The sequence below is a fragment of the Coloeus monedula genome (genome assembly GCF_965178545.1).
Source record: "Coloeus monedula genome assembly, chromosome: Z".
Lineage (NCBI taxonomy): Eukaryota > Metazoa > Chordata > Aves > Passeriformes > Corvidae > Coloeus > Coloeus monedula.
The window spans coordinates 43,756,812-43,782,143 of record NC_138822.1 but is presented as its reverse complement, the minus strand read 5'-3'; the positions used below and the strand labels follow the sequence as shown (position 1 = coordinate 43,782,143).

The 25,332-nt window shown below is 40.8% G+C and overlaps 1 protein-coding gene across 3 annotated transcripts in view; it reads left to right on the top strand.

Moving 5' to 3' along the window:
- Window positions 1-4,947: 4,947 nt before the first annotated feature.
- Window positions 4,948-25,332, top strand: part of LOC309584668 (transducin-like enhancer protein 1) — a 71,864-nt gene continuing 51,479 nt past the window's right edge. For all 3 annotated transcript variants that reach the window (XM_082300830.1, XM_082300829.1, XM_082300828.1), the window contains exons 1-4: window positions 4,948-5,023; window positions 5,610-5,710; window positions 7,290-7,353; window positions 7,448-7,492. In XM_082300830.1, coding sequence (XP_082156956.1) covers window positions 5,000-5,023; window positions 5,610-5,710; window positions 7,290-7,353; window positions 7,448-7,492 — 234 coding nt within the window. In that variant the 5' untranslated portion in view covers window positions 4,948-4,999. The remainder of the gene's footprint in view (window positions 5,024-5,609; window positions 5,711-7,289; window positions 7,354-7,447; window positions 7,493-25,332) is intronic.

Sequence of the window (25,332 nt, the reverse complement as noted above, 5' to 3'; positions counted from 1 at the left end):
GGTTTTACTGCTACACGATCTGCTACTGACTTGTTTTTTTCAAATTCAACTCAGGGATTTTTTAAGGGTGAAGGAATGGGGGAAGTGAATACAGTCATGATGGTAAAATGACATAGTGCAACTTTTTGAACATTCTTGCCTACAAGGAAAGCTACTAATTAAAAAGAAATCAAATTACAAAGAGGGTATGCAATGGATATTAGCCAAAAGATAGCAAATAATTAAAAATGTAATTGCTTTACCCTATTCACACCATTTGCACTTCATAAATAAATGAATATTTTAAAAGTGATATTGTTTTGCATATACAATAATTATTATTCTTTCAACTGTATTGACAGTCACTACTGTACCACATGTACTGTATGATTCAGGTACTTTTTTTTCTCTTTCATCTGCACCACACTGGCATTAAAAAAAACCAAACCAAACCCTAAAACAAGCAAAACCAAATAGAACAACCCCCCTGCCCATGAGCATGTTTCTCTTTCAGTTGAAAATCCAGTGATCCATCTAAAACTTTGAAAGCATAAACTCTATTGAATTTTAGAACTGCTTCCTCCATAGACTTGCTCTCACTATATAGAGAGTAGAAGAGTGGGACAAATCACATATTTGCTAAATTGTTTACCGCCCACCTGCAGCTAACTCCTAGTGATTATCAACATTTTTGTTTTATGAGCCAGTTTGTGCAAAGTTAAAAAATATTGCCTGTAAACAGTACTGTGAACAGTGAAAGAAAAAAAATAATAAACAGTGCATTAAACAGAACATCATACAATACATCTTTTCCCTAAGAAATGGATACTACATCTGAAACCCTCTCAGTATGTTTAACCTACATTTTGGACCCAATAGTGGTTTTTTTTTCACTCAAAGCTTCAACTACTTCCAGTGTGAGTTTTCAGTAAATAGCCAGTTTAGGATTAGGCCCTTTGCTGTATGAGGTAGGAAGACTACACTAAAACTCTTACAGTAAAAAACAACTGATTTCAAACAACAGAGTCAAATGGATGACTAGGCAGCATGGTTGGGGGGGTTAATACTGAAGGAAATATTTTAATTTTACTTTTAAAACTTGAGACAGAGATTTAAAAACAATTATTTTTAATCCAGTTGGAGAATTTTGTAGAGTGTGTAATGATGGAATAATGATCTGGTATAAAATGCTACCTACTGGAATACAGCATGCTTAGCCATACTTTGCTGCCTTTCTGTGGTGTAAATAGTGAATATTGCCACAGAATGAGAATGTTCAGTTTCCTGGAATTAATCCAGATTTATACCCATCCAACAAAAAGATTTTTTTTTATGTTCTAATGAGCCAATGATGATGCATTATAAATTAGTTAAATATCAGATTGTGTTGGTTATTACTCCTGCTATGTAATGTCAGTGGCTCTCATTTGAAAAAAAGCCATCACATTTGATTCTGCTCCTGCTTGTACAGCTCTTCTATTTCAAATATAATGGATAAGATTCAAAATGCCCTTAAGTGTCTGATTACAGAAGCTAAGTAGGTTAAAAGCACTTGCTAATAAAAACCAGGAAAACAGAGCTTTTCTCTTTCTGTTAAAACATGCCTTGGACGTTTTAATGTTGACAAATACAGGTAACAAGACATTTCAACTTTCATTTAGGTGAGCAATTTAAAAAAACCAAATCCTTTTTGTTTATGTTCCAAAACACAGTGTTGTTTTAATGTCATATCTGTCAATATCTCATTAACAACTTGTGCCAGCAGGTTAAGCAAAGTACAACAAAAGTTAGGTAAGTGTTACATTATTATAGACTCCATAGCTACTAGGTACACACACAAAGTGCATAATCATAGTTTGCATTTTTATGGCACCTTTCATCTGAAGATCTAAGTACTTTAATAAGCATTAAGTAATTAAGCTTTCCATTGCTATGAACAGAGTAGAGAGTTGGCTTGTCCAAGAGAACAAGAGAAGAGCTGGGAACAGAATGCAAGATTTTTAGCTTTGCTTATGCAGGTGGAACACCAGAGAAGTTTACACTCCCATCCTGGGAACCACAGTCTATCAAAGCTCACTATCAAGGGTATTTTGCCTCATGTCTTAAAAACCATTAAAAGCCCACGTATTTATTCATGTGTTCCCCAGGATGCACATATGCACCCTATACATAAACAGAAACACACATATATTTGTACACCTGTAGGTACAGACACCATTACATGTACATATATACATGTACACAGACAAGCATGAAGACACAGACGTATCACTGCTCACTGACAAAACTCTGCAGTCCTGGAACGAAGTCCAAACTTTTCACTGCGGAAGACTGAGACAGTTTCATTTCCTTTTGTGTTGGTTATGTTTAAGTAAAAGTGGGAATACAGAATATTCTGGGAATAATAATGGGAAGTTACCACTCTCGAATGAGTAGAGCTTTACCTTGATATTGCAAAACATCAAATTTCCTATCCTATTTTAAACACATACTGCTTTCTTTAGGATACGAGATGAACCACAACCCAGTTCTAAGGAAGTAATCTGTATCTAGTAAACATTAGTGAGGAATTGTAAGAAAATGCAGACTATAACATCACCCTTACCGTGTTTAAATGATTCGATTCAACACGCTAAGACCTCTTGTTAGGTAGCACACAGGTATATACTAACAGCACAAGTGTGTCTTAAGGCACCCTTTTAAGTCCAAAGGTATTTCACACTTCATTGTGGAATTCTGCTATGAATAAGGTGCTTGCTAATAGAGGATATGTTTTGAAGTTTACTTCCCACTGCAAGCTATGTCACCATTTGTCATCTCCTCAGCAAGCACACACAGTCTGTGGAATTTGTTTGACCCTAATCTATCTCAAGTGGGCCTATAAACTAAAATTCTTGACAGCTTTCCTCTATCAGGCCCCTCTTAAAAATAAGCCGGTTTTCCCCAAACGACAACTTCCGTCTGATCAGAGGGCCATTCCAACCCACACAGCAGCTGGCGGGAGGGTTTATCCTTGCTTTCGGCGTTCTCCGTGGCGCACTGTCAGCAGGTGCCACGGCCCCGCCGCTGCCGCTTGGCGAACGAGGCGGGGCCGCGCGCCCGACCCGCCCGCCGCAGTGTCAGCGCGGGTCGCCGTGCGGGGCCCGCTGTGCCGGGGCCGCTGTCCGGGGCCCGCTGTGCCGGGCCCCGCTATGCCGGGCCCCGCTGTGCCGGGCCCCGCTGTGCCGGGCCCCGCTATGCCGGGCCCCACTATGCCGGGCCTTCTGTCCGGGGCCGGCCCCGCACCCGCGGCTCCGGCAGAGGAGGAGCGCGCGCAGGCGCCGCGCGCACGCCGCTGCAGCCCCGCCCGCGCGGGAGCCCCACGTTACTTTGATGGACAGCTCGGCCTCCCCGCTCTCCTTCCCGCCGACCTTCCCCGCCCCCCCGCGGCGCCGCGCGCCCCGCGCCCGCCCATTGGCCAGCTCGGAGCGCTCCCGCCGCTCCGCCGCAAAACGCTTCCCAGGGAAAGCCGAAAGGCGGCGCGACTCCGGCTCTCGCCATTGGCCCGTGCGGCTGAGGCGCGTCACGGACCCACGTTGGCGGCTGGGTCGGCGATTGGGCGGCCGCCCCCCCGCGCGGCGGCGTGGGCGGGGCCGCGCGGCTGGTTAGCCGGCGGAGTGTGAAACCGCGTGCTAATGTAAGCGGCGCGGGCGAACTCGGCGTGTCCAGCTCGGCCACGGCCGCGCTCCGGTCCCGCCGAGCGCCGCCCGCCAGGCTGCCGCCTCGGCTTCCCCTTGCTGTTGGCCGGCGCGGAGGGAACGGGGAAAAGGAAGCCAGTGGTGTTCCCGTACGCTCGAGTTCGGATTTTTCAATAGGGGAGAACTTTATCCCGGGTTGACGAGGAGCGGCGGGCGACCGCGGAGAAGAGCGAGGATGAGGATGATGCTGCTGCTGATGTCGCCGCGATGTATCGCGCTCGGGGGGCTCTGGTGAGACGCGCAGCTCCCAGATACGCGCCCGCCTGGAAAAGGCTGTAGTGGTGCCGTTGCGCGAAGGAGCCTCCCGTCTGATTTAAACCTCAAACGGACGCTTGCCTTTTTTTTTTTTTTTTTTTTTTTTTTTTTTTTTTTTTTTTTTTTTTTCCTTCCCCGAATCTTCCCCAACGGGGCTGGTTGCTTGGACGCTAAGGCCAGCGAGCATCTTGAGGGCTTTGCTTTCCTTTTGTCCTAGGGACTTCTTTGCAACTAACGGAAGAGTCTCTGCTGCGTGTGTGGTACCCTTTCCTCTGTCCTCCAGTGTTTCGTGCATGTGCTATTGGACCTGCTCCGATCGGGGACGGCTGTGCAAGAGCTCCCGCCCGCCTCCTTCCTCCTCCTCCTGCCTTTCTCCCTTGTTCATCGCTCTGTGTCTTGCTGGTGGTTTGACCCCTCCGCCGACGCCTGGGAGCAGCGCGTCCCTCCCTGGAGACTTTCTTTCGGCCCCTCGGCTTGCGACCGTCCTGCCGCTGACACTACGTCCCGCTTTCTCAGGCTGGATTTTCCCCTTTTGACAAGGGGCAGAAGTGGAGAGAGGAGTCGCCTCCGCTCGGGGTTTCCGGCCTTACAATCGCATCGACGACTTGCGAGTCCGTGAAGGGGATTATTCACTCCCGCTGAGGGGCGGCTGTTGCCTGCCCCCCTGCGCCCCGTCGGGTCCCGTCCCGCCGCGCCCGGGCGTTGCGGGCGCCGCCCGCCGGTCGACGCGCCGCCGAAGGAGCACGGAGCGGTGGTGACCGTCCCAAGCGCGGCCCGTCCGCCTTTCCCGGCCACCTTCAGCCCACCTCGGAACGACAGCAACAAAAGACGCCGCGTTTGGGGGATGTCCCCGCGGCGGGGGCACTGAGCCGCGCCTCGCCCCGCTCCTGCCCGCGGCGGCGGAGGGAAGGCGGTCGGCGGGTGCCGCCGCTCCTGTCCCCTTGGCGCACCCAGTGTGAAGCCGGGGCAGGGCGGGGAGTCTCGCCGCGAGAACCGCGCTGCCAGGGAGACCCGCCGCGGCCGGAGCCATGTTCCCCCAGAGCCGGCACCCTGTAAGTACGACTGGGGCCGCCGTTCCGCGGGTGAGGGGCGCGGGGCGAGGGCCGGGCGGTCCGGAGCGTACCTTCGGCTCGCTTACTCGGCTAGAGCTGGGGGGAGTGAGAGGAAGGCGCCCTCACAAGTTCGTTCCCTCCGCAGTGTAGCGGCTCCATCCTGCCTGCCGGAGCGGCCCTTTCTACTTTTTATTGCTTGGGCAACTTATTTGCCTTGGGAATGACGGCGGGGGGTCGCCGCCGGGCCGGGCAACATCCGGCGAACGGAGCGCTCGGAATGGGGCTGGCTGTGCCTCCGCGGCGGGGGTCGGCGGGGAGGAGCCGGCACGCCCCGCTTTCGTGTAGACGGCGGCGGCAGGAGCGGGTGGGTCGGAGCCGGAGTGCGGGTAACCTCGGCCCCACCGCAGATGAGGGACGGGAAGGTGGGTAACAAGTGCGCAGCGCCCCGGGGCGGGGGCGGACCGCGCCGGACGCTCTCTCCATCCCTCCGGCCCGGCCGCGATGGGCAGCGCCGCCTCCTCTTCCCCGCTGGGCGGCCGCGCTATGTCTGAACGTGCATCTCTCTCCCGTGCCGCCACCGCGCCAGACCCCGCACCAGGCTGCGGGTCAGCCTTTCAAATTCACCATCCCGGAGTCGCTGGACCGCATCAAAGAAGAGTTCCAGTTCCTTCAGGCGCAGTACCACAGGTGAGCGCCGGCGGGCCGCCCCGGAACAGAGTACCGCCCGGTCCTCGGCCGGACGCGGGGGGCTGCAGCGAACGGCCGCGTCCAGGCGGTGGCGTGCGGCGGCGCGGCAGAGCCCCGCCGAGAGACCCCGACGGGCCGATGAGGGGAGCGTGGACAGCCCCGGTCCGCGGTGGGGGCGGGGGCTGCCGGGTGGACGGGGCACGAACGGGGACACAGCCCTGCCCTGCGCGGGCCCGTGCTCCTCGGGCAGCTGCGAAAGGGTGGTGGCGTCGAAGCTGGACAGTTCGGCACCTCTGTGCATTCGAAAAATATATAGTATGTCTTGGGAACCTGTATGTGGAGGGGTCATTTCAGTATATCAAGGGAAGACCTCCTCAAATTCTGTGGCACAGCGCGTTAAAGAGGATACTTCTCTTGTTTGCTTATTTGTGTGTGGTGTTAATGCAAAAATTAGTAAAACGCCAGCGTCCTGTGGTTAAGAGCCAGGGAGGACGGTTAAAGCACACAAGTACTTGGAGTAGTAACAAAAAGTTTGCCAGAATCCACGGAAGCCGTGGGATGCGCTCGTCGTTGCTGCGCTGCTCTTCACCTTTGTGGTGTGTGTGTGCTTGCTGCTGACGTCCTTTCAGAGATTTAGTGTACAGGTTCTTTTGACCCTGGGCAACTGGTGTTAAGGAGCATTAATCTTCCTTAATTTTATACTTACGTGCACCTGGAATAATTGGAGAGAAGTAAAAGCTTTATGGATTTCCCACTTGAGAATTGCTTGCTTTTAGTTACGATTCCTCTTCCTTTACCTATGATAGTGTGGTCTTATCAAAAATCATTAACTTGTTTAAGCTATTTATTGCTTAAGAAATACAGTGTTAACTCAGTATTGTAATTTAAAGTGAAAAATACTGCTTGCACACTAACTGTTCCATAGGATGCTCACAAGTATCATTTAAAAAAAAAAATCAGTTTGGTAGAAAACAAAGGGAATGTTGAGGCTCTCAGTGAAAGTAGTCAGAATTATACCACTGTTTGTGATGAGATGTGCAAGTGCCAAATGCAACTTACTTTTGTTTATGAAAACAAAAATGGAAAAGAAACTTGCCAGTAAATGATAGTCAGTTACCAGTTTTCAAGCACAGGGCAAGGTAGCATTTGCTAGAGTGTATTTAAGTTAAGAATTATACTCAAGCTGTAACTGTAAATGGGAGTGATGTTTCTTCGCAGTAATTTACTAAATACTGTGTAGAAAGAAATGCCTCTATTTTATCTATTTTACTCCTGAGAAGTACTTCAGAGAAATTAATATCCTATTCTAACTTGTAAGTTGTAGCACTTAATAGCAGCTCTTTGTCAAATTATGAAGGTGGATATGTTTAGATTCTGGAGATAGTTCAGGCCTCATAGAGCACCCATGAAAAGTTCTTTACGTTTCCTCTTCAGACTTTTTATTTGAAGTATGAATTAAGTCTTTCTACATTGTAAGTTAGTTTGAGGTTTTTTTAATTAGCAGCTTCTGTCAAAATACAAATAGAGTGGGTAGATGTCAAAAAAATGACGTTACATTAAAGCATGATCTATTTTGTAGCCTTAAATTGGAATGTGAGAAGCTGGCTAGTGAAAAGACGGAAATGCAGAGGCATTATGTGATGGTAAGTATATTTGGTTCTATCTTTATTTCAGTAAATATCTCCTAATGCAATGTTCATCAGCATAAGAAAATAATGTATGCTCATTTATTTGCAGTACTATGAAATGTCGTATGGATTAAACATTGAAATGCACAAACAGGTAAGACATTTTGTTTTTTTAAGCCACAAAATCTGCAGTCTGGTGTATTTAAATGTAGGTCTGCTGTTTATGCTCAGATGACTGTATCGTGTCTGAATCAATAGCCTGATTTGTAGCCTGATTAGTAGACCTTTGCCTACCTCCTGTCAGATGAGGTGTAGATTAGGTTAAATGCCTTTTTGGTATTGGTCCTGAGAAACTTTGGCATAAATAGGGAAGGTCTGTGGTTTTAAAAATGCAGTTCGGTACTTTACAAGTTTGGGTTTTTTCGGGTTGGGTTTTTTTGTTTGTTTTGTTAGTGGTAGAGGCTGTGATGTGTAGAACTGATCTTATGTCTGTGTAGCATATGTAGTCATAGTTACGCAAATCCTTGCCTTATAAAGGTATGAAGAGATTAGTGACTTGGAAAGCTCTAGTTATGACTATGAGTTTGCAAGTTCCCATAAAATTCACACTTATGGCAACTATAATGGCGAATAAAAAGAGTATTGAACTGGAACAAGACACTAAGGACCTCATAAGAGAAGAAAAGCTAAATGATTGCACAGCTCAGAGGACCCTCAATTGAGTAGTCATTGTCTGCCAAATAAAGCATTAATGGCAGGGTGTAAGTATTCTGTAGATATGCTGACATTCACTTTTTCATCAAGATGCTAGTACAATAAGTCTTTCAGAAATCGATGGCCTCTTAAAAAAATTATCATTAGATGAAGTTGCACAGTTGGACACATTTCAAAGTGCAACAATACAATTCTTTCTTGATGTGTATGTGCTATTTCATCTAAAACTCTTGTTTCATTAAATTAAAGAGCATGGCTGACCGGCTAGGGCACAGCGAAGAAATTGATTAGTTCAGGCTTCAGATCTTCAGTATATTCAAAGACATTCATTAAGCAAGTGAATTACGGAGTTGAATTTTGCTTTTATAACTCTGAACTCTTTGATTTTTTTTTTTGTTGTTTGCTTTGTTTTTGCCTAAGAATATTATATTTGGTAAGGTGGCATTGTAATTCCATGATAGCTTTCTATCTGCAAATCTGGGTAGGTGTTCTTTTGGGTTTTGGCGATATGCTTGTTTCAATTCAAAATGTCATTAAAAGAAGTAGTATCATGACAACCTCTTTTTTTTTTTTTTTTTTTTTTTTTTTTTAATAATGTACCACATAACCAGATGGAACAGTAAGCTTAGTGTTTGACTTGGTTATGTACTGTAGCTTAACTAATTTTCTTGTGGCTTGTGTTTTAGAATAATGTCAGTTTTCCTTTGAGGTGACTTTTCATAGCTTTGTGTTTCTGAGATTTCTTTTTCTTACATTTTTTTCTCTTCAACAACTTCTTGGCATACTGTAACCTGTGAGGAAGCCAGTATCTGTATAGGAAGCTCATTTGCTGCAAAATGGATGTTATTTTCAGGAGATCTTTGAAGAGAATATGTGATTTCAGTTTGTGTACTAGGAATTAACTTCAGATAAAATCATTCAAACCCACAGAATTAAATTGTGTGAGAGCTAAGGTTTCCACTTTGACCTTAACATATGTGTAAAGGTTTAATGTTCTGTATGTATGGCAATTAGAATTATGTACCCTGTAGGCAGTGATACTTCGCAAGTGTTTAAGATTTATGACCGAGCATTATATATCTGTGTTAGTTGTAGCTGGGGAGAATAGTGCACACTTGCTCTGTGTGTGCTGTTAAGAATAGGTTTTTGAAGGCATAAACACATTTCTCTGGATGTGAGTCTCAGATACTATGCTTTTACATGTTAAGTAATTCTAATTTCTAGTAAAAGTAGCACCTTCATGTTAAAGGCTATTGATTTAGATGCCTGCAGTGAGGATGCCAAATGGTGTTGCAGTACAGTATGTAGGTGGCCTTAGATTACAGGAAGAAAAAAAAAAAAAGCCTAACAATGACATTCTTCTGAATTTCCACTGCTAACGATAAGTTCTGAGGAGGCTTTTGACAGATAGTAATCATAATTCTTATTAACTGGTGACGTCTACCCCCATGGGTGTAGCCAGGCTCAAATTGATGCTTTTTGCTGGCTGATCACCAGCATGGCCTAAGTGCTCATTATGTTGTAGAAAGGGCCTTTGGAGCTCTCATTACGTTTGACAGGAATTCTCTCTAGGGGGAAACTGGGCATTAGCTAGACTCCTGACAGGCTGAAATTATTCCTGCTTTATGGCTTATAACCAAATGCTAGCAAGGCATCATCAGGGGACACAAAAAATTGTCATTTCTGACAACATCTTTGTTACTGGAAAATGCAGTGATGGGGAAACTTTCCAGTGAACAAACGTTAACATTTTTAAGGTCTTCCTCCTGTTTGGATGCTGTACTTGCTCTGTGTGAAACTCTTCAGACTGCTTGGGCTGCTGTTTGAAAAATAAAATTACGCTGCAGCAGAGCTTATTTATGGAGTCTGGTGTGTACATCACCGTTAAGGTACAGTCACTTAGATAAAATGAAGTACTTGCAGTTAGCCTGCATGTAAATGAATTTGAGTTCTTGTACTGATGGATTTGTGTCAGCAGTTCTGTCTTCATTTAATTCAGTAATCTATTACAATTTAACTAAAATAAAGTTAGTCAAGACTTGAATGTTGTTATAAACGGACTTAACTGAGGTGAACTTTGCATGCACAAACAGCTCTACTGGCAGAGCCTTCCAGTTGAATATGTTGCATTTAAATCCAGAAATGGCCATGGTAAGGCTTCCCTCACAAATCTACCTTTGGCACTTTGCAGTGTTTAACTGCATGAAGTGTGCTTAAATCAAGGGGCTGCTGCATTTCAGTCTGCTGGCTGAACAGTGGTCAGGAAATAATCTCTTTGACACATTTGTGTCTGGTTTAGATTTGGGTTTGTTTTGTTTCCTTCTTTTTCTGTGTAGGTTTTTAAACTTCTTTAGTTAAAGAATTTTAAAGATTTTTCTTAAGAGCATGTTTTATGTAGACACTTATGCGGTGTTCTTAGAAATTATTTTAAGGTGAATAGTTACTGACCAAGTTTGGCATTCCTGAAACAGAAACAACCACCTGAGGATTTGTTTAGGTAGATGTAGGTTGATTTAGATGTTGTTTTTATATGTGTCAAAACAGAATGAATAAGAACATTGTGTGGTCTTAAGTTTCTTTTCTGTATTATATTGTCCAAGTGAGATTTTCCCCAGTGTGACATCTGTGGCTGGCAAAGCAGATGAACCAACTGCTAGTGCCCAGATGAAGAGCCGGTTGGGTGTTAAAAATCCTGCTGTACTTAGAGTTGCTGCCCTGGGCTCCTAGGGCAGTGTGTCTTTATTTTCCCCAGCTCTGCTTGTCATCTTCTGTCATAAGTCAGAAGATAAGGTTTCCTGTGCATTTAATGTCTAGATTGGTTAGGTGCAAGATTATCTTTTGTTCATTGGCAGGCAGCCAAAGGAAAAAAATTCATCAGTGCTGAACCAGGTGCTAGACTTATAAACTACTACAGTGTCTGGGTTTCTGCTATCCCAACAGTTATGGCAAGGTTTCCTTCTCTTTGGGGGGGTCTTTTTGATCTCTGTGACCTGCCTGGAGGCAGACCTGTCATTCAGTAGATTGCCTGTTGTAGAAAAGTACACAAACTCCAAACCTGCATTGCATTAACCAGTTGTACAAGAGTTACACATCCGTTTTATCCTGGACTGTTCCATGGAATCATTTCTGATGCTTTACAGCAAAGGACAAAGTCGTCTAATGATATCTCATTAGAGCATCAGTCTTCAGGAGTGGGTTAAACAGAAGGGAATTAAGGAGCTTAGTTAGCTCTCTACAGCTCCTGAGAAGGATGGCTTTGCTGTTGAAAGGGATTTAAAGATAAATTAATTTTTTTCTTTTTTCCTACATTTTAATTACTGGATTGAAAAACTCCTTAAGGTTTTGGTGGTGTGCAGTGAATGTTTCAAGAGCATTTTACAGTTGGCACAGCCAAAAACGACATGCAAAAATTGTTTTTATTTAAAAGAGAAAATGGTAGGATTGTGACAGTATTTTTCTCTCTAAAAATTGTACTTATTCTACAAATATTTGGTTTCTAAATGAGTACAGTTGTGTCAGCAGCCTAGCCATTTCAACCACAAATAGAGTTGCTAGTTTGAAAGAAGAAACTGGAATAATTACTTCAACTTACATGACTTTTGAACCATGTTTCAAGCTCGAGGCCAGCATTATTGTGAAGGAATTATCTGACAGATTCAGGGCACTGTGAAGTACATCTCCATGTGGCTTTCACATAACCATGTTGTCAGATACCATCTATTATGTCAGCTCCATATAGAACTTAATTCAAAAGTGTGTCACAGTGTAAACACTGTACATATGTTACATAGTGCCTGATCGTCTCTCGTTTTAGACTTAGTCTACCAGATTTCAGGTTCCTCACAGAGCTGGAGAGAGGAACACTATTTCTACCAGCTACATTGTTAGACTTCCCTTGCGTTGCTGGAGCTTGCATTGCCACATGTCTGTTGATGTACTTTGTGTATCTGCTCAGTTGGAGGAAAGGGAAAAAAAGTCCTGGTAACTTTCAGGGTAAGGGGAAGAGTAAGAGGGAGATGCTTTGTCAATGTGCAATATCCTTTTGTCACAAGAGATTCCGTGGGGAAAGCTTAATGGTTTTTCTCTGTCTGCTGGTTGTTATACCAAATAAAGCTGAGCATTTGAATTGCCTTTCTTCTCTCTCTACTTAAATGTTTGTAGCAAAGTGCTAAAATTGCAGTGTCTCCTGTGCAGAATGGAAAATTAGGATCCTTTAGGCTTGATAGATCACCACTGGCATACAGTAAAAGCCTTTAGAGCAAATTTTGGGTCTACTGGTACTTATCAGAAAACTGCACCTACTTTCAAAATGATAACAGCTTTGATTGGAACAAATGAAATTACTTTTCCACTTGGGGTAAGATTTAGGGATATCTAATGGCAATTATGTCAAACACTACTATTGTCACCTTCTGCATCACACTTCTTAATTGGACTCTTGCGTGTAGGTATTTGAACAATAGTTGCTCACAGAGTTCCTCTCAGGGGAAAAACAAAGGCGGGGAGAATTCATAATTTTGTCAGCATTTAATTGTCAAACCATCTAGTTTAGCAGATTAGTCCTTGTGATTACATCTAGGCTATGGCTTTTAAAGTTCTTGCAAGTTGGTCCCATAGTCAAGCTGAATTTGCAACCCGTGTTCTTCTAAGTATCAGATTTCTACTTGAAATAGCTTTCTGGAGGTAATATTGTGTGACATGTCAGGACAACGCTTACCAGTGTTTGACCTGCCCTTATGCTGAAGAATTTTATCCTTGCCAACTGGGAGTTTGCCTTTCCGCACTGGTAATCACTGTGTGCCTTTTGTTCTTCTATTGTGCACGTCTAAGAAGGAGCTGACATAGTCCTCTCCATAATCACTTCTTTGTCAGTAATGAGGTCTTGTTACTCTGCTTCATCTTGAAGCTGATCAAATCTATTTTCTCCTTGGTATGATGTATGCTCTGATTGCCTGATCACCTTATTGGTGACACTTAGAGACTTACTCCAGTTTAGCAACATCTTCCTTCTTGCCAGATGGGGGGAACAGAAAGGGGAATTGTTTCAACCAGCCAGTTGATTACAGTCATTATACTGTGTCCTCATATGAGGTGTGGCCTTCATCAGCACATGAGCATATTCAACTTGTTCTCCAGAGCCCTCCTCTGCAAAACTGCTTTCTAGTGTGTTTCCACCATTGCTGTGCTGTGTTGTGGAGAAGGTTGTTCCTGCTTTAGGACAGCTCCCAACCTTTGTTTGCTTTGAACCTGATTTCCACTGTCTTTATTTGATGGCTGCTGCTTTTCAGGACAGAAGCTGTTGATGCCTAGCTGCAGTTGAAATGGAGTCGATATGTTAACACCTCTTGCAACCCATCTGTGTTGACTCCTTTTCAGGCTGGGAAGTCCCAGCTTAAACAGTTGTGTAGCTTTCTTTGATCACTTTCCTTGCTTTTCACTCAACCTTTTTAATTTTTAACTTAGGCTTTTGAAATAAGAAAACTAGAACTCTATGCAGTTCTCAGGATGCTGGTGAACCAGAGATTTGTATTACCACCTTCTTCTGTTTCCTGGATGTTTTTTGTTTGTTTTCTAAATTTTTATTTCTTCTTTGGTTAAGTTTCCAAGTTTTTGCTTCTGACTGCCGTGAAGTGCTGAACTGCTGGAGATTCCTTTCACATTTGAATTCTTGCTCATGAATGCTAATTGTAATCTCAGGAACCATCATTTTACATGGCTGGGGATGTCTACTCGTAGTGTGTGTAAATTTTGTTTATGTACAATTGTTTCCATTGCCCATTTACTCTAGTAAGGTCTCTGCAATTCTTTAGCCATTGCTTTTACTTTCCCATGGAATAAAATAATGTATTTCTACTTCCTTGAAGCCTTTGTATTTACTTTCTTTCTAATTCTTTTATGGAGCAGGTTTTCTTCCCCACCGCTTTCTGTCTTTTCCAGGCTCTGCTGCTGATCATATTAGTAAAACAGATTGCAGGAAAAGCCCCTGTGAAACTCTACCAGTGAACTGTTTCTGGCATTGTGCTGGAGGTGATTGAAAAGTAGATTAGAGCTTGCTGAAATTGAGTTTAATCTTAACCGAACTCTAGTTAAATCAGGTTAGACTTAAAAATCAGTTATTTCCTGAGGTTGTCTCTTTTAAAAAAAGAAGCCCTAGTGCTGCACAAACAAACAAAAAACTGCAACAAAACAAAACCTTAAAATACTACAACCCCATGAGATAATGCTATAAGCTTTTTTCCATTCTAATTTCACCTGAAAGTATTGTGTTTATATTTCCAAGTTAGAGATTTCAGTATTGTTTCCATAGCTTTACATGAATCTTGAAAGCGTCAGGGTGGGCTGTTTGGGTTTTTTTGGTTTTGAGTGTTGAGTATTATTTCAGTTGTTAGCAAGCCTAGTTATAAAATACACTTCCTAGTACGGGGAAATCAGTTCAGGAAATTAATGTGTTTGGTGAGTGTCCCTGAACATTTTTATGATGTTAATATTCTGTGTCTAATGAGAAATTGCAGAGTGTTTAAGAAGACTCTAGTCACTAATTGGTGATTGGCTAAGTTGCTCCCACCTTTTCTTTATGTTCTTCAGAACATTTGTTCTTTGTGAACAAATTAGCCCTGATGATTAAATTACAGATTAAAGTTGTTTGAGGGGTAGGTAAGCTTTGTGTCAGGGCTGCCTATTTGAAAGTATTTTGTATGTACTTCTTACATGATCTGAAGAGCTAACTAGCCTTTTTGGCTATGTGATAACAAAACAGAAAACTAAGGTTAATTTGTGTTTTGGTTTAAGACTTCTTAGTTGGTTTGGGTTTTTGGATTTTTTTTTTTTTTGTCCCTCTCCCTCAGCAGCATGCATGTTCTTTTTTTTTTTGTTTGGTCTTTTTTTCTTCCTCTTGAAGCTTTTTGATGTTTGTGTAAATAGCTGGTCAAAGCAACTTACTTGTAAGGTGACCAGTCAGTGTATTGACAAGAACAGACACAATAGAAAACTGCATTAGGAGGCAAGCCGGTGGGATTTGCAGTAAATATATTACAGAACACAAGTGCATTGCCGATACTGCTTGTTTAGCAGTTTGCAAGGGCAATGGTAGTATGGATTTTTGAATTAGAAGGGAAGGACTGATCTTTCTGTGTGCTGGAACATCTAGTTGATGGCTGAGGATAAAATTGATTTAGAGAACAAAATGCTGCCATCTCTATTTGTGCCATTTTAAAGGCTTCTATGGATTAGCAAGGAAAAACAAAGGATAGCTTTCATTTTGGAGAAGGGGAGCAAGAATGGGTGTGCTTGTTCAGCTGCATTTTGATTAGGTATTAAGTCTATGAGAACCTGCTTTTGTTAGCTCAAGAAAAAGAAAGGACATCTGAAACGGGGTGGGTTTTATGATATGTGAAAATCTGCCTATTTATGAATTTGTTTAAGTGTTCTAAAACCCTTGAAATGCCATGCCTTCTGCTTCAAGACATGATGATCTCAGCTTTAAGTACAGAGGTTTGAATTAAGCTGGGAAGAAGGAATGAAAACCCTAAACTTTCTTGGGAAAAATGACTTACAGAAAGATCTTTCTTTTGTACTTTTGCCCCAACAGTTTATATTTACAACAAAGTTTTTTGTTTTGTTAAGAAAAAGTAAAACATTTATCTTTAAGATGCCAGGGCATAAGGTAATTCTGAGTTTCAATTGTTGTGGCTGGTTATAAGATTTCCAGCCATTACTTTTCAGACAGTAAACTAGACTAGCTGTCTGTGGCCTCAAATGCTGACTATAAATTGTCAGTTAAACAAAAGCAAAATTTTCAACAAAACCTATGGAAAGCTTTTAGGTTGTTTCTTCAAACTGATATATGAACTGTTGAATCAGATCACTAGCAGGGACCTAATGCCTCCCTGTGTCCTCCTAGCAGGATCAGCTATACCAGTGTCATTGCTGATAGGGTGCTTGTTCTATCTGTTAGCAAAGACATCAACAGTAGTGGCAATGCTCACGCTCTTCAGGTAACAGATAGCTTTTATGTCCTTGCTGTTGAAGTGCTTCTTCAGTTACAGTTTCAGTCTTCTCTGTTGCAGCTTCAGCTCTTTACTGTGCATTTTCTTCACCCTGAAGAAGGAGAGCAAATCATTCCCCTGCCATCCAGAACCATGCTGCATAGCTCTAAAGTCGAGTGTTCATTCTCTGAATGGTGTTGCCCAGTTGAAGTACAGTGCCGTACTGCAGGGGAGGAAATGCCGTGCTGAGTAGCACAGAAGGTTTACTTAGTATACAGCTTACTGGGGTGGCGGCCTTTTTTGCAACAGCATGCCATTGACTTATGTTCAACTTCTGATCCTCTGTGACCGGGAGATTCATTCCTAAGGCCCATTATTTCCTTTCCTTTATGTTCCTGTCGAGGCATGCTATGGGCCTTTATCCCATGTCCTTCTTTTTACTTTTCAGTCCATTTTTCCATTCACTGTAAAGTGAGTTCTGAAGCTATTCTCCAGCATATTCTGTCTTTCTCAGCTTGAAACTCACTGCAAATTGAGGATTAGGGTAAATGAAGAGATCTTTATGCTTGTTAGTAGGAAATACTAAAAAATACTGGGCTGATCATGAATGCAGAACTCCTTAGTTTCAAAAAAAAAAAAAAATTATCCATACATGGTTTAATAATCAAGCAGTTTTGTCCTTGTTCCCATGAAGTTTTCGCTGTGCTGCTAGTGTTGTTCCTAATAACGTTATGACTGTCAGATTCTTAGCAAAAATGTTAACATCATCTGCCTCTCTTATCTGTAATTATTCTTCCTTTTTGGACTTTGCGTAATTCTTATGTTTTCTGCTGAAAAATATTCCTGAACTGTGGTTTAAATCTGTTTCACTTAAATTTTTATGCATAAGAGGCTTTTTAATGCCTAAATTTGAGTAATGAGCTAGAGTGTCTTTGCTCTTTCATTTACTGTGTTTTGTTAGGCACTGTCCTTTCATAGTTTCCTATCCATTTGACTTTTGAGGCTCTGCAAGGTGTCCACTAGCTGCTCAGTATTCACTAATATGCTTTTGGTATTTCATCAGACCTAGTCAATATGAAGATATTTTACTTGGAGTCCTCTCATGTTTCTTTGCTGTTTAAGCTGCAGTGTTGACCTTACATAACTAGTAATTTATGATAAATGATTTGTAATGATTCTGATATAGTTAAGATACATGCAAAAAGTATGGACTTTCTGGCCTTCTTGCTGTCCTTGGCCATATCTTTCTTTTTCTAAATGAAGGGATCAAACCTTACTATTCCAATCTGAAAGCAGAAGCTTTACTTTAGCTGTTTCTTACTACTGGCATATATGCTTTTGTGCTGTATATGTTTACACTGCCTTGCTGGATTTAGTTTCCACTTCATGTATGCTTTCCTGTTTGTGTGAAGTCAGTGAAGAATCTGGGATTTAGTCTCTTGGCACGATTCCATCCTTTCTGTTTTTCTTCTCTCCCTTCTGCCTCCATGTGTGCTACCCTAGGTCCTAATGTTGTTTCAAAAAGAAAATGTCCTCTCTCCTTAATGCTGTTTGATCTCCCTCATCAGTAGCAGGTCCTATAAAGCTGACCTTACCAGTTGGCATATGCTTTTCTGAACTTTTACTTGGTTTTCATTTCCTTCCTTTCCCAATCATTATAAATCCTGCAGTGATTGCAGGCTTAATAGAATTTGTTTCTGTTTGGGCAGTTTCAGTCAGCTCTTGTCTATTAGAATGCAATCTAGATGGTCTCTTTACTATTGTTTCTATTCTGTAAGCAACAGAATATATATAAAAAATAATAAAATGGGTGAGGAATTTAGTGTCATGTTCCCAAAGTTTTGCTGAAAGATTTGCGAACCTTTTCCCCCACGCAGTGAAAATATCCATTATTTTCACCTTCCTTGCAAATTCTATGTGGTGGGTAGTTCCTTCCTTGCAAATCCTATGTGGTGGGTAGTTCTGCTCGTTAATATCAAAGGAGTTGTCAATCCTCTTAACTTGTTATTCATTAGTGAGTCACCTGATGGCACCTGAAGCATTGATATGAATACGTGTTTAAATTGTTTTTCTGACTTGATAGATTTTTGAAACTGAGCTGTGAATATACTAAGTATTTTAAAATGATGAAACTATATTTAAGGTAGAATAGTACATGTGACTTATTTGGTAAGCTTAATTTGGTAGTTCTTTCTAAAGTCTGGTTGTAGCATAGTGATTATTTTCCCCTCCCCCCCATAATTCAGACCCTTGTCTTAAAGTGTCTCTTTTGTTGGATGGCATGCTTATCATTCTAGTAAGGTCTAGGTTCTACTGCTGTTACAGTCTTACTTGAATGCTGATAAGGACAGAATCCTGACTGGGAGTTTTGTTATTGACTTGAATACTGTAAACATATGTGCTTGGTTTGAGGAACTTTATGCTCTAATTTTTAGAAACTCTGTTATTCCAGGTACTTCTCCAGCTGCCTAAGAATTCTGACTTTCTACTGCCATCCCAATCAAGTGGCTCAATGTGACAAGTACTAAAAAGATATTTGCAGAAATTCCAATGTGGTTTATGGCAGTGAGAGCAAAATAGGAAGTAGTTTTGAAATAACATCCTAAACTAAATGAGTCACTGGGGCTCTTTCTTGGTAGGAGTGTAGCAGTTACAGAAAGATAAAAGTGCATAAAAACCATAAAAAATTTTTCTGTTCTCTTTGTCTCCTTCTTGTTACTGTGTAATGCAGTGTTGCTCAGTTGTCCAGAGTAAATCAAGTTCTTAATGACCTTAAAGGTAATACTGCAAAGCATGCTGGATAATTTTGGAGTCCATGCTGCTTCTAGAGCACCATAACAGCTCATTAGAGTGTAGTCAGATGAGAAGAGGGGAATTCGTTGATAGCTTACGTTTCTCACAAAAATCTCTGCTCCCATCTTGGTTCTCCTGATACTTTGGGCTGTTCTCCAACCGGATGGATGCCTCCTGTAAGTTTATTTAGCTCCCTGACATAGTGGTCCACCAAGCTGGCCCTTTCCCATTTTGTATTATAGTAATATTTTCTGCCTGACTAGTTGTTGAGGTGTTTGGCAGGTCGCTAGATGTCTCCAGTATGGTTCAAAGAAATTGTGTCCCTGGAGGAAAAGGTGACAAAGACCTCTTCTGGACTGGAGTCAGCCTTTGATTTGCTCAGCATCTCTTGGAATCTAAATTAAAGTGGGAACTCTGTGTCCTGGAAAACAGCTTGAAAGTAAAACAAAGCTGTGTGCTCACTTCAGAGATTTAAATACTTCTGTGTGTATTTAAGGTTAGCTTAGGCTTGGAAACTAAACAATGGAACTAAAATTTAGATAAACACACCTTTTGTAGTTGTAAGTGCTTAAGCAAGATGGGCTGAAGTTAGATTAAAGGAGAAATGTGGTAACTGCCCTCTAGCCAAGTTTAAGAAGAGTCTTGACATAGTGAAGATATGTGAAAGGAGCACTTCGACATCCTGAGAAAAGATTCTTTGTTGCCAGTTGGCTTTGTTTCAACAGGATTTACAGCTGTAAATGGGGTGGGCAGTTGTGTACAGTGGCTCACTGAGAGTTGCACACAGCCTCTCTCTATTATAAAACATTGAAATTAGACATCTGAAATATATCCAGTCACTTTATACTTGAATGGGATCCAAATCTGTAGTAGATATTTGGCAAGTGTAGCTGTTGTCTTGTGTATCATATGTAGTTTATGTTTAAATTAATGTGACCTTTCTGTAATTTTAATGAACATCTAAGAGGAATCAGGTAAAAGTAATTTAGGTACTGAATTAAAGCCCTCTAATTTCACTTTGGAAACTATTTACCATTCTGTGGCTTTATAATTTTAAGTTTTTATTCTGTTAACATTTCTGCTACTTCCTTTCCCTACTCCCACTTACGATATGGTAGTGTTTTGTTTTTTTTCATTGCTAAAGATTTTGCATCCCAGTCTTCTGGGATTTTAATATCATCATCTTGTGGGTGACTGATCTCACAATTAAAATGAGTAGTACATATGTGGGGCAGAGGTAAAACTGTATTTATTAGTGATGTGTCATATTAAACTGAAGTTTATGCCCAAAATACAGTTTATTCCTGTTGTTGAAATGAATGCTACCCATTGCTGCTTGTCAGTTTGAATATCAAGTATCTGTTGAGAATAAACCTTCCCATTCCTTCCTATTGGTGAGAGTATTAGTGATGACAGTGTTTATAATTTAAAATACAGTTGGAAGGCCGACTTCCGCAGTTTGTCACAGGTTGGTTAATATAGCAGTAAAGGGGAGATGGATGTGGCTACTTGTGCAAGTCTATTACTCAGGAGGCCTGTAAATTTGATTGGCTGCTGCAGTTCTTCCAGAATCATTGGATTTGAGAGCAATAGAAAGATAAGATATCCAATTACCCAAATGATTTGCAGGGTTAGCCAACGTTGTCATGGAAACGCAAGTCGGAACAAATTAAATTTTAAGCAATAAAATAATCTTAAAGCACGTCTGGGAACAAGAAAATTTGGCAGTGGCACTTACCTGAATTGAATCTTTGCTTGACACGCTGTTGTTTGACATTGATATACTATGGGGGTCTAAACTTTTAAATGGCATGTTGCCTTTATTTTAATTTTTTTTATTTTTATTTTGCAGCCATTGCCAAAATGGAATGTAGTGTATTAATTTTAAATAAAAGGGCATTCATAATATATGCATATCTCTGTGCTCAACCTGGATTCAATAACTCATGAACAGCAAAGTTCACAGAATGCTAGCCTTAATCATTTGAAGCTTTTGAGTGTTTAAGTTTTGAGATTTAATTATATCTCCAACATCCCCTGATCCCCTGAATTCTTAGCAACAAATTTTTGGAGGTGCTAGAGTCTTGCTAGCAAGTACTAACAAAGCATGCAGAAAGCTAAGCACAGTGAAATACTTCTTTTTCTGCAATTGCTCTGTGAATGTGTGTGCTTTCTGTTGTTTTTGAAGATCTTGATCACAAAAAGAATAAAAGCTTTGTCATTTTAGTGCACTGCTTGTTTGAATGATTCTGTTGGAGAAATTAAAATATTAAATGGATACTAAACTTCAGCACAAGACTAAAAGATAGTTTCTTACTGCATTTCACAAGTCTTTGGGTATTTGAATGAGGTCTGGCTTGCAGCAGGGATTAAAAAAAATGGTAAAGCATGTCCCATAAAGAGGGCTTTTATTCACATGCCTTATAGACAGATGGAGATGAAAATTGGGCTGAGGTCAAGCCATTTGCAGCATTCTCATAGGCTTCGATTTTCTTCTCATCCCCACCCCAGATAATCTCAAATGATTCAGTAATGACCAAAAGTGCAACATTGACCTTTACTTCCCAATGGATTACTGTGTTACATGCTGTAAACGCATGCTGTAAACGGTAGGAAGTCCATTTTGTCCTTCCAGGAGGAGTTCAGTGTTGTACTTGGCTTTCTAAGTCTTCAAAGTGTAAGTGGAGGCAGAGTGCTTAAGAGTGCTCACCTGGTAAAGCTTTTATGAATGTGTTTTAACAGCATATTCCTTTCTGTGCATTAAAGGCTGATTCTCTGATTCTTTTGCTTGAGGGAATGAATTAGGACATGCTTCTTTGGTATTATCAGAACTTTTGGGTTTTTTGCTTTACTTTTAATCATGTTGTTCCTAAGATGTATTTTTCTGAATTTAATTACCAATTTGATTTTCAAAATTGGATCAAAATAATGGCATAAATGTAATAAATAAGAATACATAAGCCCATCCTTCAGAACTGGTGATAGATCAGATCTGAAAGCACTCTAACTTTGTGATACTGGAAGTTCGGTGCAAGAAAGAATAACAAGCTTCTGACAAAAAATGGACATTTTTAGCTAAGCACGCCTTTGTAAAAGTCTGGACAGCTTTGTGGAGTCTCAGCAATAATAATAGAACAGCTGTTGCAGCACAAGTGGTTGTTAAAACTAATGTGGTTTAAGATTTAATTTTGCCTTAAATCACCATGGATGCTATAGCTAAAATTACTGCTGGGGTATTGGTAGACACTGGTTGGAGCAAACCCAAAATTATTCCTGTTGAAACCTCTGAAGCTGAAAGGAGATTAACTAATTCTCCTCAGAGGAAGTCTGTGTTCTTCATTCAGAATTTAAACTGCTGGTTCCCATAAGCTAGGGCTTCTTACATTAGAACTAAAATACACATGGGTGTTTGTTATGCTGTGAAATAGAATTTGGATACTTGTATTATAATTCCTTTCCATTTCATTGCAAAAATCCGTTGTTTTCAAGAAATCATGGTGATTTAAGTATGATACCTTACATGGAGCTTTGGAAAGTACAGTCTATCAAAATGCAAAATTACGTGGACTAGACTATTGTAAAGGAAACAGGTCAATACTTTTTTTAACAATGCAGAAGGGAAAAAAAGTTCAATTATACAAACAAGCTTAAGTCCTTAGTAAAATGCATTGTTTAAATGAGTATTATATTTAGTAACTAGTCTGGCTGCTTTGTTCTTTGTCATTATGTTAAGAATTCACTTTTAACAAGTGAGCAAGACAAACTTAAGTACAAACACTTGAGTTTGGCAATGGTTAGGTCAAAACATTTAAGTCCTTACCTAAATGGAACAGAGGCAAAAAAATTACACAAGTGAAAGGAAAAAAAAATCCATCAGCTCAACTTAATTTTACAAAATGCAGCTGAATTCCTTCATGTTAATTTTTAATGATACTTCAGAAAGGAGGGTAGCACTTCAGTCAGGGGTCTGACAAGCTAGTCATTTGCAAATAAATCAAAAGACAATCATTACAGCAGCAAGAACCAGTGAATGATGTAGTTTTGTTATTCTTTGATGGGCCTCACACTCAAGTTCTCTATTAAAAATGAATGTATTCAAGAGGCTCTGCATTAAGAACACAAACAGTTAAGGGCACTTCAGATGCTTTGCTAAGAGCTGTCATAGAGCTCAGAGGACTTTCATGAGAGATGCAGGCTTCTGTAGTCTGCTTTACCAAGGAGCCACAGAACATGGGCAATTAGTCGTGTTTGTCTATGTTTGAGCAGCTTTCTGCAAAGTTTCCATTGTTTATTCATCCTTAGGACCTCTCTATATATCTCAAGATCAGCAGTTAGGTAATAGTTATGTTATATTCGAAGGCCTCTATAAAGAGGAGATAAGTACCTTTATTTTAAGACTTTCAAATTCATGAGCCCCAGGTCTGGGGGCGTACTCTAATGACACCAGTTACTGATACCTAGTCTTGGTTAACAGAACTGTCCTTGACTCCTTCAGAAAGGGGTTTTGCTTTCCAGAGTGAATGTGTATACACTCACGGGCACTCGGGTATGTACTCAAGGGTGTTTCACATACACTGTCTATTGAGCAGTTGCATTTATATTTAAAGTAACAAATGTCCCTTTTTCTCAACTCTGAAAACAACCCCTTGCAACTCTTGATCAGCAAAATTGCATGAATTGTGCATTAAAACCTAACTTTCACTACTTGCTAGACAACAAAAATATTTTTTAATGTGTTTGTGAATAAAAATATTTTTTACTTAATATTTGAGGGCAGTGAACAGGAGGTGTGTGAAATAGCATAGTAGATACATAATTTTAAGTACTTTAAATGGTTTGAAATAACTCTATTAGACAAACTGCCTTTTAAATGCAAGCAGACTTTTTATGATTAATAGAATAGGCATTTTAGTTTTCCGTGTAGATATCTCTTATCTGGCCCTTGTAACAATAGCAAGAAATCTCAAAAAAAACTTATTTCATAGCATGTACATTTAAGTTTACCTAGCACTGTTGCTGAATTAAGGTTGCTGTTCATATATGGTCATCAGTGGTGCCAGCTTTGGTAAAGACAAACTAAGAGGAATACACTTTTTTTTTTCTGTTCCGATATTAAGTCAGGTGTTATAGTACTGAGACAATAATTTTAATGGAAGATTACTGTGGAAAGCAAGAAAGTTGGTTATGCCCTCTTTTTTAGAAAATAAATTAAAGAAAACATCTAACTGACCTTCACTGGAAGGTAATTATAATGTGATGCTCATGATGTTGCATTCTTTTATCTTACCATATGATGTCGTGTATGCTATGTTATTACAGCGTAGCTCAGATATTTGGGACTTGGGGTAGAAAAATCCAATAATATGGACAATTTCCGTGTTTTACAGACCTTACTGAAAATAGGTGTGTGTTTTGTTTTCTTATAGCAACAATAAGGACACTTACCTCAGAATAGGGAGACTTTTGTATAGGCCGTACAGGCCAAAGAACTTTTCAGTAGACACCAAGTGAGTTTCTTACTTTACTCCTTCTCTATCCCCTCTTGTCACCTGCTATGATTCATACTGGTTTCTGTCCTGAAAAACAAAGTTAATCTCATTGGTCTAGAGCAATTAACTCCTTGAATTCTAAACATCTTAGCTAAACATCAGCCAAACGGATTGCTGTGTAACAGACTACCTTTCCACAGCTGATGTACCCTGCTTTCTGGAGAGATGTACTAGGTATATGGAAAAGTGCCCTTTAGTACACATGTTTGGTTTTTTTTTTCTTTTAACAGAGAAATACAAACAGATTTGGTAATAGTTAAGTCTGATAACCAGTAATAGTTAAGCTGGTAACTTCCAAGTATTAACTTTGCTATTACGTATATAGTACGTATAGTACATGGAATTATGGATATTTTATGGTTGTGGCCCAAACAGAATTGAAAAGACCACTGTGGTACTCTGTGAAATTATAAATGTTTCAGTTGAGAATAGATATATGTTCACCTTGTTACAGGGGGTACAAATTTCCTGTAAAGCAACTGTGACTTCATTGTCCTTAGTTAAGGGAAACCTTCTTATCCTTAGGAAGAAACCATCCCAGAATTCTTTGGAAGCTTCTGCAAAACTTTATAGAGTGGATGTATCAAATATCAAGATTTGGTCAGGTGGAGTGCATCATGTCAGAGAGATGAGGTATTTTACAAGCCAAGATGCTATCATGTATTTTGTCTGTGTCTGTCAGAGATTGGGAAAGAGGTGTTAAAGCTTGCTAATTATATTTAGATTCCAAATCACCTGTCTGCTAAGATAAAACTACAGGGTGGATTTTGTATCCTAATTATTGTGTGAGTGATGTATAAGGATGAACATATCACAGTGTCTACTTAAAAAAACTCAGAATTATGGGAAGGTAGAGGAAAAGACTTGGTTTAACAGTTAACAGTTTTAGTCTGATTTAAGTGAGTTTATCTTTGCTCAGTTTTAATACGTTGCATAGAAGGCCTAATGATTCA